We start from the raw sequence: 22621 nt of genomic DNA, 5'->3' as shown, positions 1-22621 counted from the left end.
GTTATTTTTCATAAATAAATAGAGTCTTAATAAAAATAATTTATATATAAAATTGTTAATAAATTTTAATTTTTTAAATTAAAATTAAATAATAAAAAATATTTTATAAATATAAATAAATAGAGTCTTAATAAAACAAATAAGCAAATTTTATAATAAAATTATAAAAATAAACTTCATAGATTATATGGTAGATTATTTATTTTTCTAATTAATTTTATAGTAATAATATAACTTTACTTTTTATGTTAAATTAATAAATTTTTTATAATTAACTTATTTACATAAAATAGTAATTTTATAAAAAAATCTCATCTTATTTTTTGTAATAAAAAAAAGTATTATGAGAAATATATATATATATATATATTCAGAAGATGTGCATTTCATTGATAAAAAGATGGGAGTACAAATCTTAAAAACTAGGCCTAAACCAACTACAAATTAGGACCGCAAAGCAATAGGTTTAAGTCCACAATCACATATGCTCTCCCTACCCCCAACGCCACCTACACCTGCTTTAACACTAAAAACCATATAAGAGTTTAGCTTCCAAGCATTTGAAAAAACAAAATCTCTTACAAAATAGAGAATTTAAATATTATTTAAATAATAAACAAGTTTTGGACATGTTTAGATCAATTTTAATTAAATTTAAAATAATTTTAATTGAAATTCTGAGTTTTCGCATGCTTGTCATACTATATCCCTTTTTTCAGTGATTTGTAGGATAAAAGGATCGGGATGGATATGGACGGGTCAAAATCCCCTCATAGATTACACCTAACGGATTCTCGAAAACTCTAAAATAACCCCACAAAGACAGCTCCCTACTTCAACAAACGGCTCCATTTATGTATTTTCCTTATAGACTCCATTGCCACTTGTATCATACTTTTACAGTATCACTCAACCCACAAAGCCAAAGGCAGAAGAAGAAACAAGGAAGGAGATATTAGGGTTTCTGTTATCGGCCTTAATCCCATTGCTTAGCAATCACAGATCCACTGTTCTATGGATTCTTCAATTTGCATAAACGAGTCGCTGACAGATGACGAGCTGAGGTCGATTTTGTCAAAGCTGGAGAGCGACAAGGATAAGGAGATATTCGGGTTGGTATGCAAGAGATGGCTTCGTTTGCAGAGCACTGAAAGGAAGAAACTTGCTGCTCGTGCGGGACCTCACATGCTTCAGAAGATGGCTGCCAGGTTCTCTCGCTTGATTGAATTGGATCTTTCTCAGTCAGTTTCCAGGTCCTTCTATCCTGGTGTTACTGACTCTGATCTTTCGGTCATTGCTAATGGGTTCAAATGCTTGAGGGTCCTCCAATTGCAGAATTGTAAAGGTAAAGTAATGCTCTTTTGAAAAAAAAAAAAAACAAAAATTTGTTAGCTTCTTGCCTTAATTATTGTATAATATTCGTTTGGATAATCCTGTTCTACCTATTACATTACCTGTTGTGTTATGTTGTGTATAGGAATTACTGATAGTGGGATGCGGTCAATTGGATGTGGTCTGCCTTCTCTACAGTCTTTGGATGTATCATATTGCAGAAAGCTAACAGATAAGGGGTTGTTATCTGTTGCTGAAGGTTGTAGAGATCTACTGTACCTACATCTTGCTGGATGCAGATTCGTCACTGATGGTGTGCTAAAAGCTCTTTCTAAGAACTGTCCTAATCTAAAAGAGTTGGGCCTGCAAGGATGCACCAACATAACTGACCACGGGCTAACAGATCTTGTCAGTGGTTGCCAGCGAATCCAGTACTTAGACATCAATAAGTGCAGCAATGTTGGGGACATTGGAATTTCCAATCTTTCAAAGGCATGTTCATATTGTCTCAAGACACTGAAGTTGTTGGATTGCTACAAAGTTGGGGATGAATCTGTATTATCCTTAGCCAAATTTTGCGATAATCTTGAAACCCTTATTATAGGGGGCTGTCGAGACATCTCTGATAAGTCTATAAAATCATTGGCTTCAGCCTGTAAAAATAGTTTAAAGAATTTGCGTATGGACTGGTGTTTAAGTATCTCCGACTCTTCATTAAGCTGTATCCTCACTGAGTGCAGAAATCTAGAGGCTCTTGACGTTGGATGCTGTGAGGAGGTTACAGATGCTGCTTTTCAAGGTTTAGGAACTATAAAAAGTGAATTAAGGCTGAAGGTTTTGAAAGTTAGCAACTGTCCGAAGATAACAGTGTCTGGGATAGGCATGCTTTTGGAGAAGTGCAGCACTTTAGAGTACCTTGATGTGAGATCCTGCCCTCATATTACAAAGTCAGGTTGTGATGAGGCTGGGTTGCAGTTTCCTGAACGGTGTAAAGTAAATTACACAGGAAGCTTGAATGAGCCATATCTTCTGGCTTGAGAGTTGAGACCCCAAATTTACAGATTGGAATTCAGGGGAAGTTCTGTCATTGGAAACTCTTAGTCATCCTTCCTGAAAAGTCAGTAGAGTATCACAATGAACAAAGGCTTTTTCCTGCCAATCTTTTCTTGTACTTGTACAAACTATGCATTTGACTTTGATTCATTCATGCTTGGTATTTTTTATCTATTCATCACCTAGGTTGTTTATGTATATTATGCATGTACATTGTTTCTTCTGTTGTTTTACATGTCTATTTATCTTTGTTTTTGGTTTTTCCCAATTCTTTCATGCAATGGAATGTTGTTGTAAGATGGTATTTTCTTGGTAGTATAATAACAACAACAATAATAATAACAATAATAAGATATGATGGTCATCTGTTTCTCTTTCCCCATCCCTCACGTACAAGATTTTATGCTTTTTTTCTATGGACGTAATGAAGCTGTTGGGGTGTAGGTAGGTGTTTTTGGAAAGCTTTTTTTCTTCTGGTTTATTGTTTAGTTTTTTCAGCTAAAATGAAACAAGCCAGCTTTAGGATTCTGACTGCAAATTAGGTGAATTGTAAATGATTCCAGGTGGTTAGAGAATCTGGTTATGTCAACCAACGATACAATATTTTGAGCAAATGAAAATAAGAAATGCATTCAGGTGTAACCACTTTGGAAGGTTCTTCCATCTAATTTATTTCCTTGACTATGTAGTTGCTACCAGCTTGGAATCTTACGGTAGGTACTTTGGCAGTTAGCGAATTTATAATTTGAAGACATGGTGGAAAGTGTGGGTCCTGATGTTGGAGTTTGTTTAGGTATGCAATGCTAGTAGTGTTTATGCCTGCCATGTGAATGAATGGACAGGGAATCGTGATCTGCTACTAGGACAGACACTATCAATAGAAGATGGAATCATTTTGTCAAAAAAGGCTCATCTGGTATGGTTCTAAATTCCTATAGATTCTTTTCATTATTAGCCACCAACTTTTGCTTTCATAATTTAGTGGGTTGCGAGGGATCAGTGCTTTGAAAGCAAGTTACTTTCAAAAGCCAGACTGAGGTGCTGCATATCTTCCAAGATTAAGTTATCTTATGACATTCAGAAGTGAATAAATGCGCATGAAATTAGCATACTTATTCAAATAAAATTGTAGTGAGGTTAAAATTGTCCACAGATGTTAGCAAATGTGGTACTTCCTGTGAGGTTACAATTGTGTTAGGTAGTTAGCAAATATGGTAGTTCTTGTGAGGTTACAATTGTGTCAGGTAGCTGCTCTAATGTTTCTATGCAACTTGACAACCAGATAGCCTAGTTGCTCCACTTGTTTTGGATAAGGCTGCAAGCATATGCTTGATATCTGGTTTTCAAGTGCTTGTCAAGCAGCTTAAAGGCTGGAATCAGCCTTTATCAACTTGTTTCTGACTTGTTAACTTACCTAACCCAAGCGTACAAGCCAGCCTTCGAGAGGAACATGTTTGTGGAATTTAATCTACAAGTAGTACAGGATTGGCTATATGAAGATCATTCTTCAGATAAATCATGAACCATTCTCATTCATAAAAACTTATGTACAATTTTTGTGGTCAACTAATTATGTTGACATGTCATCAGGCTGTTTAGTTACATTTGATGAAGAAAAGAAGCATAAGCTTTCTTTAGATCACATTTGGGTGACTTGTATACATCCAAGCTTGAGAAATTGCTTGCTGAAGACACTTCAAAGCTTTCTGATAATTTAAGAAACCCATAAACCAGAAATCGAAGTCATCAACAGTCACTATTTCTATGTATTTTTGTGATGGCTTCTTCACATTTTCACTTTGGTTTGCCGTCTTTATCTTTCTTAGTGGAATCAAGACCTACATGAATTTGGTATTTTTCCAGGGCCTCTGTTAGTGCTCCTTAAAGATGTAAGAAAGCAAAGAAAGGGAGAGAGAGAGAGAGAGAGAGAGAGGGAGGGAGATGCAATGTTATTTTGTATTACCTTGTAATGGACTCTAGCCACTTTTCCTTCTGGAGAAGAAAACTTAATTGATCTCTCACTGCAAAAGGCTATCTTGTCAGTAGACATAAAGAGCATTCCTGCGATAGGGCCTGCTGTTGTTGACAAATAACATTGACAAGCCTTTAACAATTTCTCTCCTTCTCTAACAGTGAATAACTGTCTAAAAACTTTCTTCACTCCTCCTACTTGAAGAATTCTAGCTCCCATGCTGAGCTTCCCCTTCAAAGTTTCAGTAATCTTGCTTCCCAGTCTGACTGTATTCATACAAAATTGAGATGAATTTAGCTATCATTCATTGTTCATTAAGGTTCTCACACAACAGAATATTGGGACCATCTTACCGTGCTCTCTGATTCCATGAGCAAATTTGTCAGCCTTTTTACCTAGCTTGTTCATTCTTTTAAGCACCGAGTCTAGTTTATCTGCAATATCATCTCTAACTGATTAGTAAAAACGCCATCATCTGTTTAGATGGGGAAGATAAAGATAGTGAGGATCAGAAACTGATACCTTGCTTGATCGTGAGAGATTTATTTGCAGGAGTTGGAACATAGCATTCCGAATCATTTTCAAGTAAAAGTCTTGGCATTTTCTGAACTGGTTTTGCTGCTGATATGATTGGGACTCCAATAACCTGTTCCTGAGACAAATTCTTCATATTTGATTAAGGAGTGAAGAAGATTCACTTCTTGCTTTTTCCCTAGAAAATTCTGTGTGGATTTCTGGAAGAACAGAATGCGCTTTGCTGTGAGAAAGGTAGAGAGAGGTAAGATGCTGTGGTTGATAAAACTTGTATTGTGCCAGTATATATAAAAGGATATGTGAGGTTGGTGAATCTCGACTTTTCATTGTATGAGTCATCCATGGCTCAACCCCATTGACAAAGGCACACAAAATGATCCAACATGATATAATATTATATGTTAAGGAAAGATATAAGAAGAAAAGATATGTCTGATTGCTTTTAAGAAAAGGTATTGTGAGCCCATTTCTTCCTCTAGTTTAAATTCTCCAAAAATCACATTAATAAAGATAATATCTCACCACAAATTTCCTAACATTTGAAACTCATTCTCTATATTCCCATTAAATGTAGATCTTCAAACAAATGAGATCATTTTTGCAGTATTAAGGTGAAACATTATAGATGGAGGTAGAGCAAATGTGTTCTTGAAAATTTCTTTGAAGAAAAAAAGACAGGAAATCTGAGGAAAATCTAAAATGGGACCAAAGTAAAAAAGAAGATTTCTTGATTAGTTGAAACAGCCTTTTAGTCATACAATCCTAACCAACACCCTACATGCTTTTTTGTGATCTTTTAATCCCAAGTGCTGACTGTGCAAGGGAGTGTCCTTAAAGCCTTTTGAGCTGTCACTTTAGCTTTCTGATGGCAGCATCCCTCTTGTATCGCTTAAAAAAAAAAGAAGAAACCATCAAAAGTCATTTGCAGGACCATGTCATGTTGGATCAATCAAAATTCAAAATCGTAGGCAGCAGACAGTTGTTTTTATCAAAAAATAAAGTAGAAGATACATCATAATCATGCTAATTAGATTAGAACTGACGTAAACCAAAGTTTTTCTAAAGTTTTTCTTGTAAAGCAAAGTGAAGATAACAAAAGAATCAGCATAGAGATACTTTCAATCTAACATTTCAATGAGACTTGAATCTACCAACGAGCTCTTGCCTCGAAGTATTAGAGATGTTTCTGGGCTGTTGGTCTTGAGTTCAAATTCTAGTTGGAGCAATTATTAAAAAAAAAAAAAAAAAAAAAAAGAGACATTGACTTAGAAACTGAAAGCTGCTGGTTTCAGGGCCTCAAACTTTTTCTTAGATTGCGAAAGTCTCGGTTAAATAAATGAGACTGGGATAAAGAGAAAAGCCATCAGAAAGGACATATTCTTCTCCAATGTTTTCTTTTAATTATTTTATTTACTTCTTTTTTTTTTTTTTTTTTATCTCAGTGGTGATTTTTCTTTTTTCTCAAAATCTCAGTGGGGTGACTGGGCAGCCATATTTGCCCATTTCACTAAGTTTCTTTTAAGATTTACGATAGTACCAATGCAGACTGAATAAGTCTTCATTGTTTACATGCTTAAGGAAAGCCAGGCAATTGCCATGTCATTTCCACATCACCCACGTTTCTCACATGGGTCATCTAAGACTTGTAACCAATACATGGTGATGATGGTGTGGGATTCAATTGTAGATTAGATATGAAAAAGAAATTAAATTTAGAATATCATATGTATATTATCTGAATCTATAACTGTAAAGATTCCTCTCAAGGAATAAGGAGGATGCTGCATAAGCGAAAAGGGAGGAAAACCGAGGGAAAAGCTGGTCAACGGCTGCAGTTGCAGAGTGATGAAATCTTGGAAGTGAAGTTGTTCTGTTGATTTGTAATGCTACCTATCTTTCAGGAAATAGCTACTTGCTAAAGGAAACTTCAATTTTAAGGAATGGAAATTGAGTAGTTGGATCCTTGATGAATGAGCACCAATTGTTAAAAACTGCTTTATTTGCAATTGGACTCAAACACGAAACCTTATTATAAACTCAAGCTTATGTGAGAATGAACTTAATAAGCATTAGATTAAATATTTAGATGTATGTGCATTCACTATGTACACTTTAATTAATTGTGTATAAATTTCGTTCACTAATGGTTGTTAAACCTGTTCTGATATGAGTTTATATTAGATATTATGGGTTGAGTAGTAAATGTTGGTTTTCAAAAGAAGCAAAAAATGAAGAAAAGGGCAACAAAAGCATCTTTTATATTTTTGACCTATTCTTGGTGATGTTGCAACTAAGCCTTATCAGCATCATGGATCTACAAACACTAACATAACTTCTTCTTAAGCTCATCTCATATGGCTTTTGTTGAAGGCAGTTTCGTAATTCTTGTGGATACGCTGGGAGAAACAAAAAGCCGTGGCTTTTGCTGGTTGTGTTTTTTCTCCTTGTGAATTTTCATTTGATTCATTGTTGGATTGGTGGGAAGATCAAGAAGTTGATAATCTTCTTCAACTGCATCCCAAAGATGAAATCTTATTCTAATGCTCCATCTTGATAGTTGATTCTACTTCAATTTTCCTAATTAATTGGCTTGATATTTGTGTAATCGCAATAGTCCTTGAAGAATTTTGGCTGTGATACCATTTGTTAGTTTTCAAAGGAAGATAGAAATGAAGAAAGAGGTAACAGAAGCACTTTTGGAACAGCTGAAATTGATTGTTTTTTTTTTGACCTATTCTTGGTGGTGTTGCAACTAAGGTATCAACAACAGTAGATAATTATTAATAATTTTGCTAATAAAATTTACTTCCAATGTCGTCAAGGTTTGCAACTGTTGGCCCATCAAAGAAGAGCAAGTTTTTTTGGACAGAGTTTTGCCAAGGGAAGCTAGCTGCAGTTAGTAACTGGTGTGGCATTACATGTGTATGGATATCAAAGGAAGAGAAATGCTAGTGACGGTAACTTTCAAAATGATCATCGATCATATACTTTTCAACTCAACTAATAGGATGGATAGTGTTTCAAATGACCATGGCTAGCATTTATCTTGAAGAGACGCTTTGATGTGTTCTTTCATTGTCCAACTAACAATTAATAGGTTTCCTAGGGATTAAGGTCTCTGAATTTGAAGTAGTTCACCAATCATGCAAAGTGCCTTGAATTCAACTCCTAGGGTCTGTTTGAAAGAGATCTTAGACCATTGTTGAAAAAGAAAAGCATTCCTTAAATATGTTAGTTGGAAGTTATCAGGAATTACTTTCAAGTTAAATTTGACATGTTTTAGTTATAACAACATTAAAATCACTGAACAAGCTGCTTTTTCAAAAAAGCAAGTTTAACCCACAAGACTCTTAATTAATTCAACTAATTTTATGTTATGCATTGCCCTTCTGAAGGTTCCTGCTTCTGAAACTACTTTATAATAGTAGTTAGATGCAATTATTTATTTTGGTAGGTTATTATGATTTATGAATCTTCTGCAATCCTTCATCAACAGTAATGGTCTTTTCTATTTTCTATTACCTGAATTCTCATAACACTGGACAACAGGAAACAACAATTATCAGTAATGAGCGACTGTTGAAAAATTATATTCACCACTCATGTATCTCTTCATGAAACAGAATGCAATGAGGTAATGCTAATTACAGTGTTTTCAAGTCACCGGTGAAGTGACTTGCAGATTAATCATCCATGTTTTGGGAGACTGCCTGCTCAAGACATTTGAATGTCTTCTGATAATTCAAGAAACCCATAAACCAGAAATCAAACTCATCCACAGTAACTATTTCCATGTACTTTTGAGATGGTTTCTTCATGTTTTCACTCTTTCTAACTCTTCTAATCTTTGTAAGTGGGATCACAACCTGCAGAAGTCCATGTATTTAGAATCTACAATACTGAGAGCAGACAGAAGGAGAGTGGATTTTTGTTTTCTTTTTGTGTTACCTTGTAATGGATTCTGAATGATTTGCCATTAGCAGAAGTGAATTTGATTGATCTCTCACTGCAGAAGGCAACCTTGTAAGTGGAGATAAACAAGAGGCCTGCAATGGGACCTGCTGTGGTTGAAAGGTAGCATTGGGAAACCTTTAGCAATGTCTCTTCTTCTTCAACTCTAAACAGCTGCTTAAAAATTTTATCCACACCACCAACTTGAAGAATTTTAGCCCCCAAACTAAACTTTCCTTTCACAGTTTCACTGATATTTGAGCCCAACCTCACTGCATTTTCAAAAATAATCCAAGTTAGAAATTAGATATTATTCAATTCTGATTCTCTCAAACATTTATGCTGGAAAATTAGTCACCATGCTCTCGAACTCCTTGTGCAAAATTGTCAGCTTTCTTCCCTAATTTGTTCATTCTCTTAAACACTGAATCTACTTTACCTGCAATAAGCCATTGACATCAATCTTGAAAACCTCTGTTGTATGTATATATATAAAGAAGAAGAAACATGAGACAGAAAGAGAGTTATTACTTTGCTTGGAGATGGGAGAACAATTTGAAGAAGATGAAAGATGGTATTGTGTTGCAGGGTCAGCCAAAAATCCTTTTGCTGGCCTTCCATGTGTGTATGATTCTGAGTTGATTGGAATTCCAATAACTTGATTCTGAGATGGGTTCTTCATGCTGATAGAAGATTTTCCACTTGAGAGACAAATGGAAGAGAAGCCTGCTATGCCTCATCAATTGTTTAAACGGTGATGTATTTAAAGGAAAAAAAGAGTTTATGGGAGGAAAATCTTATAACTCTCTATGGCATGAGTCAGCTAAGGCTCATCAGTGACAGCAAAGGTCTTTTACCTTTCTATTGCATGAGTCATCTAAGGCTCATCAGTGACAACAAAGGCAAGTCAAAAAGAGCTTTTGCCTCAGTGGTGCTGGAGTTATTTCTAAAACTGTGAATTCTTGAGTTTGAGTTTTAGTCTAAGTCGAATAAATAAACAATGAAAAAAGAAAAAAGAAAAAGAAACATGAGAAGTTAGAAAGCTATGGTTGCTTAGAAAAGCAGTTGGATAAAGGTTGAAGGTTCCATTTTGAGAAATTCAAAAAAGTATTAAGGAAAAAAAGAAAGGGGGTTAGGTGCTTAAACACAGTTGGGTTTGTTATCCCAAGTAGCTGGAACAATTTCAATCATGCAGTTGTTAACAAGCACTATGGGTGTGTGGCATTGAAGCTTTTGAGTTGGCATTTTGGCTTTCTGATGCTAAGATAAGCAAAAGAAGGAAGAAAAGGTATCTTCAAAACCAATGGACTCTACAAGTATTGAAGAGCAAGTTATGTGAGATTATGTAGACTTGGGTAAGAAATCTCTTCAATGAATCTTCTCTTTTCCTTTATTTCATTATGAGGAGGACTTTGTAAAAGGGCAATGGAGTTGAAAATTGCACCACTCATCAAAGAACACATACTTACTAATCACTCATTCCAACTGCTCATGTAAGCATTAGAATAACTAAAATCTTTTTGGCATTTATTTTGTTCTTTTGGGTTCTATGTGCTGATGTAGAATGAAAGGAATAGCAGACCAATAGAACTTGCATGGTTATAAAAGATGCCTCATCTCTGCAATAACCCATGGATATTGGACAGTGAAGTTATCTTCATTAGAAATCAATGCCTTTTAGCATTTTTAAAAAGTCTTTGAGATGAGTATGATTCCATTTATTTCACAAAAAACATTATTCATATTTTCTAATATTTGAGAAACTAAAAAAAATGTTCTACTCAAAGAAAAAAATTAAATCATTTTTTTAAGAAATGACTTTCTCTATTTAAAAGAAGAAAAAATCATTTTCATACACACATTTAGTCGTTGAAGGTATATTCTATAAAAAATAGTTTCAGAAAAATAACTTATTTTCCATTATTTATTTGTAATATTAAGAAATAAAAATATTAATATATTTATATATAAAAAATTTAGTTATATTAATAAGATTATCAAAATTGCAAAAATTGACTTCTTACTTTGAAATCATAAAGTATATTTTGAAGTATAAAGTATATTTTTTAAAAGTAAATTTTTTATACCTTCTTATTGACGGATTTTCTTAAGTATTTCAAATATAAAAATGTGGAAAATATTCTTTTGAATTTTGTTTTGAAAAAATAAGTTCTATAGATAGATTTAATAGTGGGTTTCAATTAAAATACATATGAATTAAGCTTTATCATTCTCAAAACTTTGCTACGTAAATCCACTCCATAAGGTGGTGATAAAGTGGCGTTTCTGGGTTTCATTTATTTTTGGCCAAAATCTCACTTCAGTTTCAAAATTAACAACTTAAGCGAGTTGAAAAAGAAATTCAAAGATTGAAGAATTTCCTGTATAGTTGAGGAATCTCAGTCTTGGTTCTCAAGGCACAGATCGTCGACTCATAAAGACATTGTTTAATGTAAAGCTGATGAGAAGGTCGTAATTTCGGTTGCTTCCTTTTCTTAGATTCTCCGAAACATAATTGTCTGGCTCTTTTTGTTGTGCAAGACTTGACGAGGGTAGGTACATTTGATGGAATTTAGTAAAAGACATGCAAACATAAAGATGGGGACAATTTCATGACATTTAATGAAAAAGCACTCCATGATTTATATAGGATTGTTTGCAGCATAGATGAGATTCAAAGAATGCATTAATTCAGTGGAGGAAGAATCCTTTTCAAGATTTTGCAAGGAGAAAAAAAAAAGAAAGAAATGGGTTAGTTGGGACAAGTTTCAATCATGGAAAATGGAATTGAAATCCTAGCAAGCATTGTGTGAACTTGTTATATATCCTGCACTGAATCTGCAAGAGTGGGGGCATTGATGCTTTTGGGTTGGCATATTAGCTTTTTGATGCCATCCCTTTCTTTTTTTTTTTCCCAATACAAAGGCGAAGGACAGCCAAAAAGAAAGAACTAGTAAATCCCATGACCTGTAACAAAAGAGGCTACTACATTGCTTGTGATTATCTTCTGACATCTGAATCTCTAGGACCAGAAAATTTCCACAAGACATCTGATTCAGTTATTTTGTCAATCCCCAGGTAACCAAGCTGTTTGGGCAGTGAGGAAGAAAGGGAAAATGAGGGACGGTAAGAAAGAAAGGAAAGAAAAGAAGAGAAAGAATATGATAGTTAAAATAGGGAGAAAGAGAGAGGAGAGAATCAGAGTTGAGAAAATAGCTACTGAATTTGATATTAATTTATCAAATGCTGGAATCTAATAGAGGTTACCAATTGCTAACACTCACCAACTACTAGCTCCTAACATACATTGAGGGTAGAGATTACCTCACAGTAAATGGTAATGATGAGGGTCATCTGCCTGTGAATCGGTCAGAAAAAGAGAGACAAGGGTGCATTTGTTCTTCTCTATGTATGGGATTGTTCTTCTCTTCTTTAAACCTCAAATAGCTTAGCTTTTGAGTAAATGGAAAACAAGAAGTTACCAAGTTTTGAGGGAAGCCAAAGTCTAGAGGCTAGCTCTATCAGTCCCCTCTTAACCACTCACCCACGTCAAGCAACAGCCACCTTGACTCCTCTTGGCTCTTGCCCACAGAAAACCTAACTATAATTCCTAGTTGAGACTTGAGAGCTTTGCACCATTCAGTATGCTTGCCCCTGCAAGCATAATCTAGGCAAAAATTTGACAGCAATTTATAAGAGAAACATGGTAATAGCTAGGCTAAGCACAATATGTGCCAACTCAAAGCAGTAAAAAAAGTAAATATGGATTCTTTACAACCTTGGCCATTAAGAATAAAATACCATTAACTGACTACTAATGAAACCAAACAATGTAATGTAAAACCAAAAAAGGCATCTAAATTGCTGTCCTAGCCATAAATGCTGACATATTTTCCATAGCCGCTGCCTATACAAATGCATCTAGTTTACCTCCCTATTGGCTTATTTGATTTTGCTAACAGAATAAACAAATGACAGACAACTTTTGCTAGCACGTGTGCATTCTTATTCAGGCTAATATGGAGGCGCCACTAAGGCACTAACCCAGCGTTAACACGCCACTAGGCTTCTGTCTTTATAGAGTCTGCAACTAGACCATGCATATCACCTATGAGCAGTTGTGGGTGGCATTGGATATGTCATAGGACCCATGCTCATTGGTGCGCCAGGTAACACTCCTGATACCGTTCCCGGTACTGGGGCTCTAACACCATAAGCCATGTGTGCAGGGGCAGAAAGATTAACAGGGGTGCCAACCGCTGAAACAAGGGGCCCTCCTATAGGTTGACCCATGGTTGGGGGACCATACACACCAATTCCTGGGGGTCCAGCAGGATGATGAGGTGGTAGTTTGCCCACTTTGCCAACAGAACCTCCTGCAGCAGAACCATTTGTCTGACCAGTTATTGGGCCTTGGGGCGCTGAATTTTCTCCATTGCCAACATTGGTGATGTCATGTATGCTGGATCGCCTCCTATCTTTGTTCATCGAGTTCAAACGAATGAAATACTTTTGTGCATGGCTAGCCACTTGTGTAGGTGTTCTCGTCACAACAAAGTTTCTTGAAATACTTCGCCAATCACCTTTCCCATATTTGTCCAAACCAAGAAGAAATAACCTGTAATAAAAGCATACAGAGATTACTTGCGTATCCCAGTATGTTACCCTTATAGATTCTCCTGACTTTAGACATTGAAAAACAATGTTCACAACACAACAAAAGAAACACCCACTCCCCCAATAATCCTTCAATAAAATATTAACCTGTTATATTCCAAAAATACAACTCCTCAGCAAAAAGCCCACAAGAAACTAATAGTTTTCTCAAGTCAATACATACAAGAAAGAGCTTCATGCTTTTGAAAAAACTAAGTATGCAGGTTATACTTGAAAGAGAGAGTATGTGAAAGGTCAAGCTATATGAATTAGAGAACACAAAGCTTCTCATGTCAACTCCTAACCAACAGAGCAAAATCTAGATAGGTACATGGAAGAGTCGATGTACATAATTAGTAACCTTGTTAGAATAATTGACTTAGTCTTTAAATTTTGAATTAGGGTGATTAGGCTAAATCACACGGTTAAGTTTTAAAATTTATATTCCTAAGATTTTAAGTTCAAATTTAAATTATTTATGATCTCATTTGAATTTTCAATTATATTTTTATGTATAAATACCAGCAGATTAATAAAATCAGTAGACAATTTTCAGTCTCATTCACACTCTTGTTCTACTTTCCTTTCAAAAAAATCAACAATTGGTATGAGAGCAATTTTCTTAAGGGATATGTGTGCTTGAGAGATTTAAGATGAGAAAAAAGAACAAGAAAAAAAAATCATGCCAAATAAAAAAAAAACACATCAAATCCATGTCATAATAAACCTGTTATAGGTTATAGGAAGTAAATATATTAATATAGGAAGTAAATATTGCTAGATAGGTTAGTTGCTTAATCTTAGGGATTGTATAATCATAGGTTTGATTTTCCTTCCTATTTAGATAATGTCTCTCATGTATAAATAGATTATAATCTCTATTGTGATATAGAACAAATATTATCCTTCTACAAAACCCAAGCCAGAAATATCAGAAAGACCAGGAGAAAATTCTCCATTGACGACCAATGTCGACCGGAGAAGAAAATTCTCCATTGACAATCAAGACAAGAGAAGGAAATTCTCCGTTAATATTCAAGGTAGGAGAAGGAAATTCTTCGTTCACATTTAAAACATGAGAAAAATTTCTTCATTCACAATTAAGTTCCCAACCATACTGAAATTCACATTCAAAACCTTGTGGAGACACAATTCACAATATTCAAAATTTGTGACTCCTAAGCCAAGGAGGAGTGGCAGAATAATTGACTTAGTTTTCAAATATTGAATTAGGGTGATTAGGCTAAATCACATGGTTAAGTTTTAAAATTATATTCTTAAGATTTTCAATTATTTATGATCTCATTCACTCTTATTCTCCTCTCCTCCCAAAAAACCAACAAACCTTTTGATACAAAAAGATAAAAGTACCTCCAATTAGTAAATAGGTGCAGTCTATCTCTTGAAAGGAAAAGTATTATGCATGCATAAAATTGCACTACTGCAATAAATTTGATGGGCGGGGGCACATAATACATTAACTTCACAATTAAGAAAGAAACTAAAAAAAAAAAACTGTTTTACAGATTCAAAAACAGATGAAGTAATGAATTGATGTGGAATATTCAGATGATATGACAAACACCACTAACAAAGGGATCTGAAATATTCAGTAACAAAGGTATGAAGACCACTGAAATAGAAAATCAACATTGAGCCTAGAGAAGAATTAAATATAGTTACCATCAAGATCAAAGGAGAATAGAAATACCAAACCAGATGAGGACTCAACAATACTAAAGTCTTATATTAGGAAATAAGAATAAATATTGAACTGCTGAATTACACCAAATCTTCACATAAGCCAATGTAATTTCTCTAAATTAGGCAAGCCTAATCTTCATAATGCAATGTAGCAAATTTTTCACAAGAAAAGATTATTTGGTCAGTTGAAACTTCAGAAAATCCATTAAAATTCATATGTTTGAGTGGCGTTCAGACTATATATGAGACTCAGTTGATAAATATTTCCCTTTAGCATTTAAACCAGACATGGGAGTGTCATTTAGTTTTGAAGTTAGTTTCCATCAAAGCAAGTTCTAATTGACTTTCAGAATTTCACTTTCCCAGGTTTCCTAATCCTACCATATTTTATTGCCTCTCAAAATCCATTATCACAAAGATCATATCAACCACTTGCTCTATAGTAGTATCCTAAAAATCAAAATGTATTATTGCTAAATATTCTTCCAACATGCCAAATTTGTTGTCATGATTTTCATGTTAGCTTTTACCTAAAATGTGCTCAAAATTTGGCAGTGCACAGTGGTTAAGAACCAATGAAATGATTTCTAGAGATCAAACCTCTAAACTTTGAGAAGACTTCAACGCTTGAAATTAGCTAACAGGAATATTAAATTTTCTGAACTTGTAAATTGATCTTCTGTAGCTAAAAAGATAAGAATTAGTTAATTACATTGTTGACACCAGAATCTGACAAATAGAAATAGATCTCTTTGCACAGCCTGTGTGCAAGTAACTTCTATGGTGAAAAACTTATGAAGCGAGATTCACACACACCAACCCCTCCCTCCCTCTTTCCGTCCCTTTCTCTTCCAAAAATAAATAAACAATACAACATATAGCAGCCATCAGAATAGTTGTGTGCCGCACATTAATAATGCAAAATTCCTAATGAACATGGAACCAATAAAGGCCACACAAGAAAATTGTTCATGCACATTAAGGGAGATACCATTTCTTTTTTCTCATTAATATTGTGAAAATGTTGCTTCCAACAAGTCACAAAAGATTCCTTCATCACAGAGAAAACATAGATTCAATTTAGTATTGTTTCACAAAGAGTTGATAGAAAAAAGAGAATAAGATTTCTAGTCCCACTAAAACCTTTTAGGGATCTCAGCTAGCAAAGTTTACCTAAGTGCATCAATGAAAAATCTCTTATTTTTGCCACAAGACTTACTGACACATTAGAGAACTATTGGAATTTAGTCACCCTGAAAACACAGAAAAGTAAAATCTTATTAATCAGTAAGAAAATATTGCCACAATCTGTGCATATCAGTCTGCCATTAGCAACTTCAGTGTGAGCATTCTAATTGTGGTATTTAGCAAAAGGAATGAATACCAGCCTTCTTTTGACCTACCTGCCTATAGGCAAGATCATATCACCTCATCAACTCAAATAAGAATGACGAAAACTGGCATTCTACCAGCGGTAGTAGGAAAAGGCACTTTCTTAGACAACCCCACTTCCAATTCAAAGGAGCCCAGCAATTTCTGATCATCAGATCCAGAACCCTCCCTGCTGTTGAGAGTTCCATGTGTGTGTGTGTGTGTGTGTGTGTGCACAAGCCAGCCAATTATGTTTTTCCAAGGTATGAAAACCACTAGCTCGCATACGGTTGGAATTTTCAAAAAAGGGGAGTATCTCCCAATGTTATCAAGGCGAGAGACAACAGGGTCCTCCTCTATCGCCTTAGGCGAGAGACGATAGAGGTGACGCCTTTTTGAAGTGAGGCACCATATATACATATATAATGTACTATACCTATCTTAGGTATGTACATAATGTATAGATATTGTATCAATTCCTTCTTAATTAGTTAATTAGTTAACATAATATATTTCTAATTAATTGGCTGAATTATACATAAATAGGTAATCTTTTTCAATATTAAATTATATTTTAATATTAGAAGTCAACTACGTAGATATTATATTATTTCTTTCCTAATTAGTTAAGATATATATTATATCCCTTTAGCTATAATATGTTAACTAATTAGCCTTAATTAGTTAGCACAATTATAGGGATATACATCCCTTATTAATTAGCTTAATTATAAGATATAAATTCCTAAATTAATTAGCATAATTATATGGATATATCCTTAATTAGTATCTAAAATTTAGTTTTTCAATCAAGTACTTCAAATGGAAATATGGATTAAGGTTTAGTCTTAAAAAAAAGAAAAAAAAAGTAAAAAAAAGGCATGCAAGTTAGTTTCAAGAGGCGATGCCTCGCCTCATGCCTCATGACTCACGCCTCAAGCCAGGTGAGGAAAGGCGCTAACCTCTTACAAGAGGCCTTGCCTCATCCAAGGGAGTTGAGACTACCTCATCTCGCCTTGCCCAATGCCTTTTGTCGCCTTTAGTAACACTATCTAAGGTCCTCCCAACCAATAACTACAATACCACTACCAATTCTAGCAAGAAAGAATCAAACGAGAGAAAGAAAGCAACTCAACGTGGCACTCAAAACTTTAGTATGGAAAGAATAGATGCCTAGTACCAATACATCCACGTAATAGATGCCTAATACCAATACATCCACGTAATAGACCTTAGGAATGTTGCCCCCTACACCCATTATTCATTTCATTTGGTAACTTGCTTGTCTTTCTTTGCTCATGGATGGATGGTTGTATTGCCTAAGAGGTAAACAAACATTACTTGCTAGCTTACCCTAGAATCTTTGACCTACAACCTGCTGGTTTAAGAGTGGCTAGAAGGCCCAAGTCCCTTGCCTAAACCCAAACAACATCAGAGTCGATTCCCAAAAGCATGGCCACTTGTGTTTTCTCAATTTTAGTGCAGGGGAGAAATTGAAGTGCTGATATCTCTCAAGAAAAATTAGCATAAAAAGAAACTATAAAGACTATTAAAGGATTAGGCCTTTTTCTGTTAATGTTTGATAGGGCCAAGGATCACAGACAAGTTAGCACATAAGAAATGAAATTGTTTCTTTACCATAACTCCAAAAAAATGCAAGGGCAAAAGGCTGGCATGTGTAATTAGCAATGTTATTAAAGGCGACAAAAGGCGTCGGGCGGTATGCGAAGAGACAGTCTCGCCTCACCTTAGAGGCCACTTACAAGAGGCAAGCGCCTTTCCTCGCCTAGCTTGAGGCGCGAGGCAAGGCGTTGCCTCTTGAAAATAATATGCATGCCTCTTTTTCTTTTTTTCCTTCGTTTGAAGGACTAAACCCTAACCCATATTTCCTTTTGAAGTAGCTGATGGGAGAACTAATATTTTTAAGTACTAATTAAAGGATATATCCACATTATTATGCTAGAGATACATATCCCTATAAATATATATCCCTAATTAGTTAGCATAATTATAGAAATATATATCTTAATTAATTAGGAAAGTTCAGTTAATATTCCAGTATATTCCAATATTAAAAAGATTACCTATTCATATATAATATACCTATAATTCAGTCAATTAATTAGGAATATATATCCTTATAATTATGCTAACTAATCAACTAATTAAGAAGGTACTAATACGATATTTATACATACATGTATACATATATATCTATATATATACACATACATACATACATATGCAAGTGTGGCACCTCACTTCGAAAAGGCATCGCCACTCGCCTTGATAACATTGGTAATAGCAACCTCTCGCCTTGAGACAGCCACCTTTAATTGTCTACGCGCCATCCTTTCGAAGCTTACTAATTGCTACTTGGCCTTTCAGCAAATTGACATGTGGCAGCAAATTTATAGTAACATATCAAGTGAGCCACAGGAAAATCATATGTTGCTTAAGTTCATCAGAGAATTGTCAGCATTCATCAAGTATACTTGCTTTGAAAAAAAAAGTAGTTTTAATAAAAACTATAACAGTTGAAGCAAAGCTTAAGATTCCAGCCGAGTTACTAATAAATTGAAAAAACCATTAAAGAATGCAATTGAAGACAAAAACAAAGGAAACACTAATCAATTAAGTATAAAGTAGAAAAACAATCATTAGCATGCAGCAATAATAAAAAGTTCTAAATAACTTTGCAAGTGCACCAATGAACAGAAATATCACAAGCTAAGAAATTGATAACAATAAATTTACCTGTGCTCATCCTCTGTCCAAGCAATTCCTTTACGACGTTCTTGATCCGACCGGGACGCCTTATTTCCATGTGTAGACTCACTGCTATGATGCCCCAGGTGGCCACTCTTCTTACTAGTTCCTTCATCGCCAGCATGGCTCGCTGAACCCTCTGAATAGTTAGGCAGAGGCACACAACCAGCTTCAATCTGATTCAAATCTTCAAGCAGAAGTTCATAGTGAACTTTAACCTCTTCTAGAGTTTTCCCAGGTACATCAGCTGCAATTTTCTCCCACCGATCTAGAGCATCCTCAGGATATGTTGCAAGCGCATCCTCGAATGCCTTATCCTGCTCTCTGGTCCACAAAGAGCTACAACCCACTTCATCCACGGTCATCTAGATGTGTTTGAATCCCCTATCCAGAACACACTCACAACACAAGGAAAGAAATCTGCAAAGGTGCTTTAAAAGATGGGCTAACCTATAAGCCAATCTCTAAAAGCGGGAATTTTCTAGAACAGCTCTTGAAATTTGGATCTGAATTATTTCTATATTTGGCATCACCAACTGGATGGATGATATACTTAAATTATGGGAAAAAAAGGATGTGTCAGGCTATAGAAGTAAGGAAGAAGAGAAAAAAACAGAGGAACCCCAAAAGAGGCCAAGAGTGCTGAACCAGAGATCACCTCCAATAAAAATCACAAAACCCCAGCAGTGAACGTGAAGAATTCAATGGTGATTTGCCCCGCAATTCAAAAAATTGGACGCTTGTGAATTGCTGACCTATTGTTGAATGAAAAGCAACAGAGTTCAGTTAGACAATGAGAAATACCTGAAAATAATTAAATCAGAGATGCAATAAATGGCAGTTTAAAGCGAATAAAAAAAGGAAATGCACATACAGAAATTAAAGCGATGGTGAATTGAACAGTGATGGTAATTAGGGTTTTGGATAGTGAGATATAAAAGAGACAATAAAGAAACCAAACAAAGAGAAAAACCCAGAAACCTACAATCAACAATAATAGTAGTTACTCAAAATGTAATTTCTAATTCCAACAAAACCCAGTTAACCGTGTGTCCTACCTGATAATAACATTTTTAACAGAACAGGCCCACAAAATTTCATCATTCAATAACTCATTTTTCTTACTCAAATTTTTACTGCGTTAGCTCCAGCTACACATTCTTTGTTTTCTTCTGCCAATCTAACCAGACATTATCATTACATTTCATCACTTTCTCAATGCACAATCACTATCTAAAAAAATGAAAATAAATCAAATCCATATTAAGAGAACTCTTGAAAGAAAGAAGCCAATGGGTCTTACTCGGGAATCAACAATAGGCAAAAATTCATATAAGAAAATGAAATTAACTTCTTTTTTTTTTTCAAAAAAAGCTCTAAAATGTTTGCACCCATTTCATGCAGTTTGGGAATCTCCATATTCTTCCTTTATGCATCCAGAAAGTGAAAAACCATAAACTAATACCACTGTTATCTACCACAATTTCAAGTACCCAATAGGCGGTTCTTGAATCTTGGATATGGAGAACCATTAATTCGAAGTATCCGGTCAGTAATTCAATAATCAGGATTTTTCAATTCTTTATTAAAAATGAAAATTTTCTAACCCCATACTCCTTCAGCTTTCACTGTTCAGCCCCAGTAGTCATGCAAAACTGCTATGAGGAAAACTCAAGCAGTAGCCTTTTCGAGATTTTGAAACTTCAACCAACGCTCAAAAACTTTATTTTCAGAGCTAGAATTACTAGTCACATAGACTATCCAAACAGGAAATAGGGAACAAAAAAAAAAAAAAACCCTAACCTCAGTGGAAACCTCACATCACCTTCATCTCTGTGCCAACGTGATTTTCTTTTGGTAAAAAACACCCAAAAACTTGAAGCCTAACCCAAAATAATAGCATTAAATTCATTTTATACATGTATATTATTACCAAACCCAAATGTTAAGTAAATACTATAGAGATAAAGTATAAATTACGTCCTCAATAAGAAGAAAAATTGGTAGTATCCAGAAACCAGATAAAACCAAAAAAAAAAAAAAGAAAAAAAAATTGTGAATTAGAAAAGGGCTAAAAAGGAGTGGAAATTACAAGGGCACCCGAAGAAATTATGAATGATGTTGATGGGTTATCCTGAAAAGAACGAGAAAGGAGGTGATGAGGAGCAAGATGGGTGAATTGGTCCCATCCCCAACAACAACAACAACTTGCTTACACATATAAAGACAGCTGGGATTGAAAAAGGCTGGCTTCAAGTTGCCACAGTATGGAATCTGCAATACCCATTAATATCTGACAAGATAACCTCTAAAGGAGAGTAAATGAGAGAGTGTTTAGAGGAAGAGAGAGAAATGGTTTTCTCTCTCTGTTTCTTTCTATCCAAACAAACAAAAATCAATATTGATTGTCAGTACATGAGACACCCATATAAATATACTAGCACATACATGCATCTATATCTATAATATAATATTATAGATACACATGTGAATTGGATAATTGATTACCTGTTCATGGTCTCACATGGTAATAAAATTCAGAGCAAAGTTTCAATCTTTGATTGGTGTGTGCTGACTTGTTTTCCTTTTTTCAGTTAGTGACACTAAATATACACGGAAAATGATTATTCAAAAAAGGCAAATATATATTAGATATAGATATGTATTATTTGTTTTGTCTTGTTAATTTTATTTTTGTATACATATTAAAAATATAATTTTTTAATTATATTTATTTTAAGAATTTTTTTAAAAATAAAATAAAATTATAAATTTATATATTGTTATAAAGTGGATAATAATTTTAAATTGATTAAATAAATAATTGATATAAATTTTAAATTTGATTTCTAAATTAAGACGCCAAGTTCCTGATTTGTTTTTATGATCTCTATGGAAATTACTGTGATTTCCATTATGGCATAATAAATTTATTACTTTTTTTTATTTTTTAAAAAATATTAAGTGAATTCAGCTTTTTTTTTTCTTATCATGCACATATAAATAGATTTATGTGATGCTTGATTGAGAGTTGTATTTAGATAAAGTGGTTTTAATAATAAATAATTTATATTTAAATATCCATGTGTTATTATTAAATGTTAAATATTTTATTTTTTGTCAAATATAAAACAATTACATCTAACTATTAAAATTAAAAAATAATTAATTATTTGTATTTTCAAAAAGTATAGTATATATTCCATTTCAGGCACACATCTGGATTCCAATTTTAATCTTACATTCTATTTATGTCAAATTTAGCTTATGTCGTTTTAT

The 22621-nt window shown here is 34.3% G+C and overlaps 4 protein-coding genes across 8 annotated transcripts; 1 reads left to right on the top strand and 3 right to left on the bottom strand.

Moving 5' to 3' along the window:
* The first annotated feature begins 775 nt into the window (after positions 1 to 775).
* LOC110614172 (F-box/LRR-repeat protein 4) lies at positions 776 to 2648 on the top strand. Its single transcript, XM_021755663.2, has 2 exons — positions 776 to 1345; positions 1478 to 2648. Exons 1-2 carry the CDS (start codon positions 1015 to 1017, stop codon positions 2368 to 2370), a joined length of 1224 nt encoding a protein of 407 aa, XP_021611355.1. The 5' UTR covers positions 776 to 1014; the 3' UTR covers positions 2371 to 2648.
* A 1227-nt stretch (positions 2649 to 3875) lies between these two features.
* LOC110613285 (GEM-like protein 4) lies at positions 3876 to 5763 on the bottom strand. Its single transcript, XM_021754336.2, has 4 exons — positions 4880 to 5763; positions 4711 to 4791; positions 4349 to 4623; positions 3876 to 4223 (listed from the first exon to the last, which is right to left on the bottom strand). The coding sequence occupies exons 1-4, from the start codon at positions 5025 to 5027 to the stop codon at positions 4020 to 4022; spliced, it is 708 nt and encodes a 235-aa protein (XP_021610028.1). The 5' UTR covers positions 5028 to 5763; the 3' UTR covers positions 3876 to 4019.
* Positions 5764 to 7486: 1723 nt separating this feature from the next.
* On the bottom strand, positions 7487 to 10672 carry LOC110613338 (GEM-like protein 4). Its single transcript, XM_021754414.2, has 4 exons — positions 9374 to 10672; positions 9201 to 9281; positions 8840 to 9114; positions 7487 to 8757 (listed from the first exon to the last, which is right to left on the bottom strand). Exons 1-4 carry the CDS (start codon positions 9522 to 9524, stop codon positions 8575 to 8577), a joined length of 690 nt encoding a protein of 229 aa, XP_021610106.1. The 5' UTR covers positions 9525 to 10672; the 3' UTR covers positions 7487 to 8574.
* A 1880-nt stretch (positions 10673 to 12552) lies between these two features.
* LOC110613715 (transcription factor SRM1) lies at positions 12553 to 21487 on the bottom strand. Of its 5 annotated transcripts, none has more exons than XM_043955976.1 (4): positions 21146 to 21282; positions 20001 to 20097; positions 19331 to 19894; positions 12553 to 13460 (listed from the first exon to the last, which is right to left on the bottom strand). In XM_043955976.1, the coding sequence occupies exons 3-4, from the start codon at positions 19705 to 19707 to the stop codon at positions 12947 to 12949; spliced, it is 891 nt and encodes a 296-aa protein (XP_043811911.1). In that variant the 5' UTR covers positions 19708 to 19894; positions 20001 to 20097; positions 21146 to 21282; the 3' UTR covers positions 12553 to 12946. The 5 variants fall into 5 exon arrangements, with proteins under 5 accessions (XP_043811911.1, XP_043811912.1, XP_021610661.1 ...); XM_043955977.1 differs by lacking the exon at positions 21146 to 21282 and adding an exon at positions 20950 to 21094; XM_021754969.2 differs by lacking the exon at positions 21146 to 21282 and adding an exon at positions 20217 to 20591.
* Between the last annotated feature and the right edge of the window lie 1134 nt (positions 21488 to 22621).

The sequence above is a fragment of the Manihot esculenta genome, chromosome 4 (genome assembly GCF_001659605.2).
Source record: "Manihot esculenta cultivar AM560-2 chromosome 4, M.esculenta_v8, whole genome shotgun sequence".
In the NCBI taxonomy this organism is placed as follows: domain Eukaryota; kingdom Viridiplantae; phylum Streptophyta; class Magnoliopsida; order Malpighiales; family Euphorbiaceae; genus Manihot; species Manihot esculenta.
Note: the sequence above shows the minus strand (reverse complement) of the source record. Positions and strands in the feature narration are given on the sequence as shown.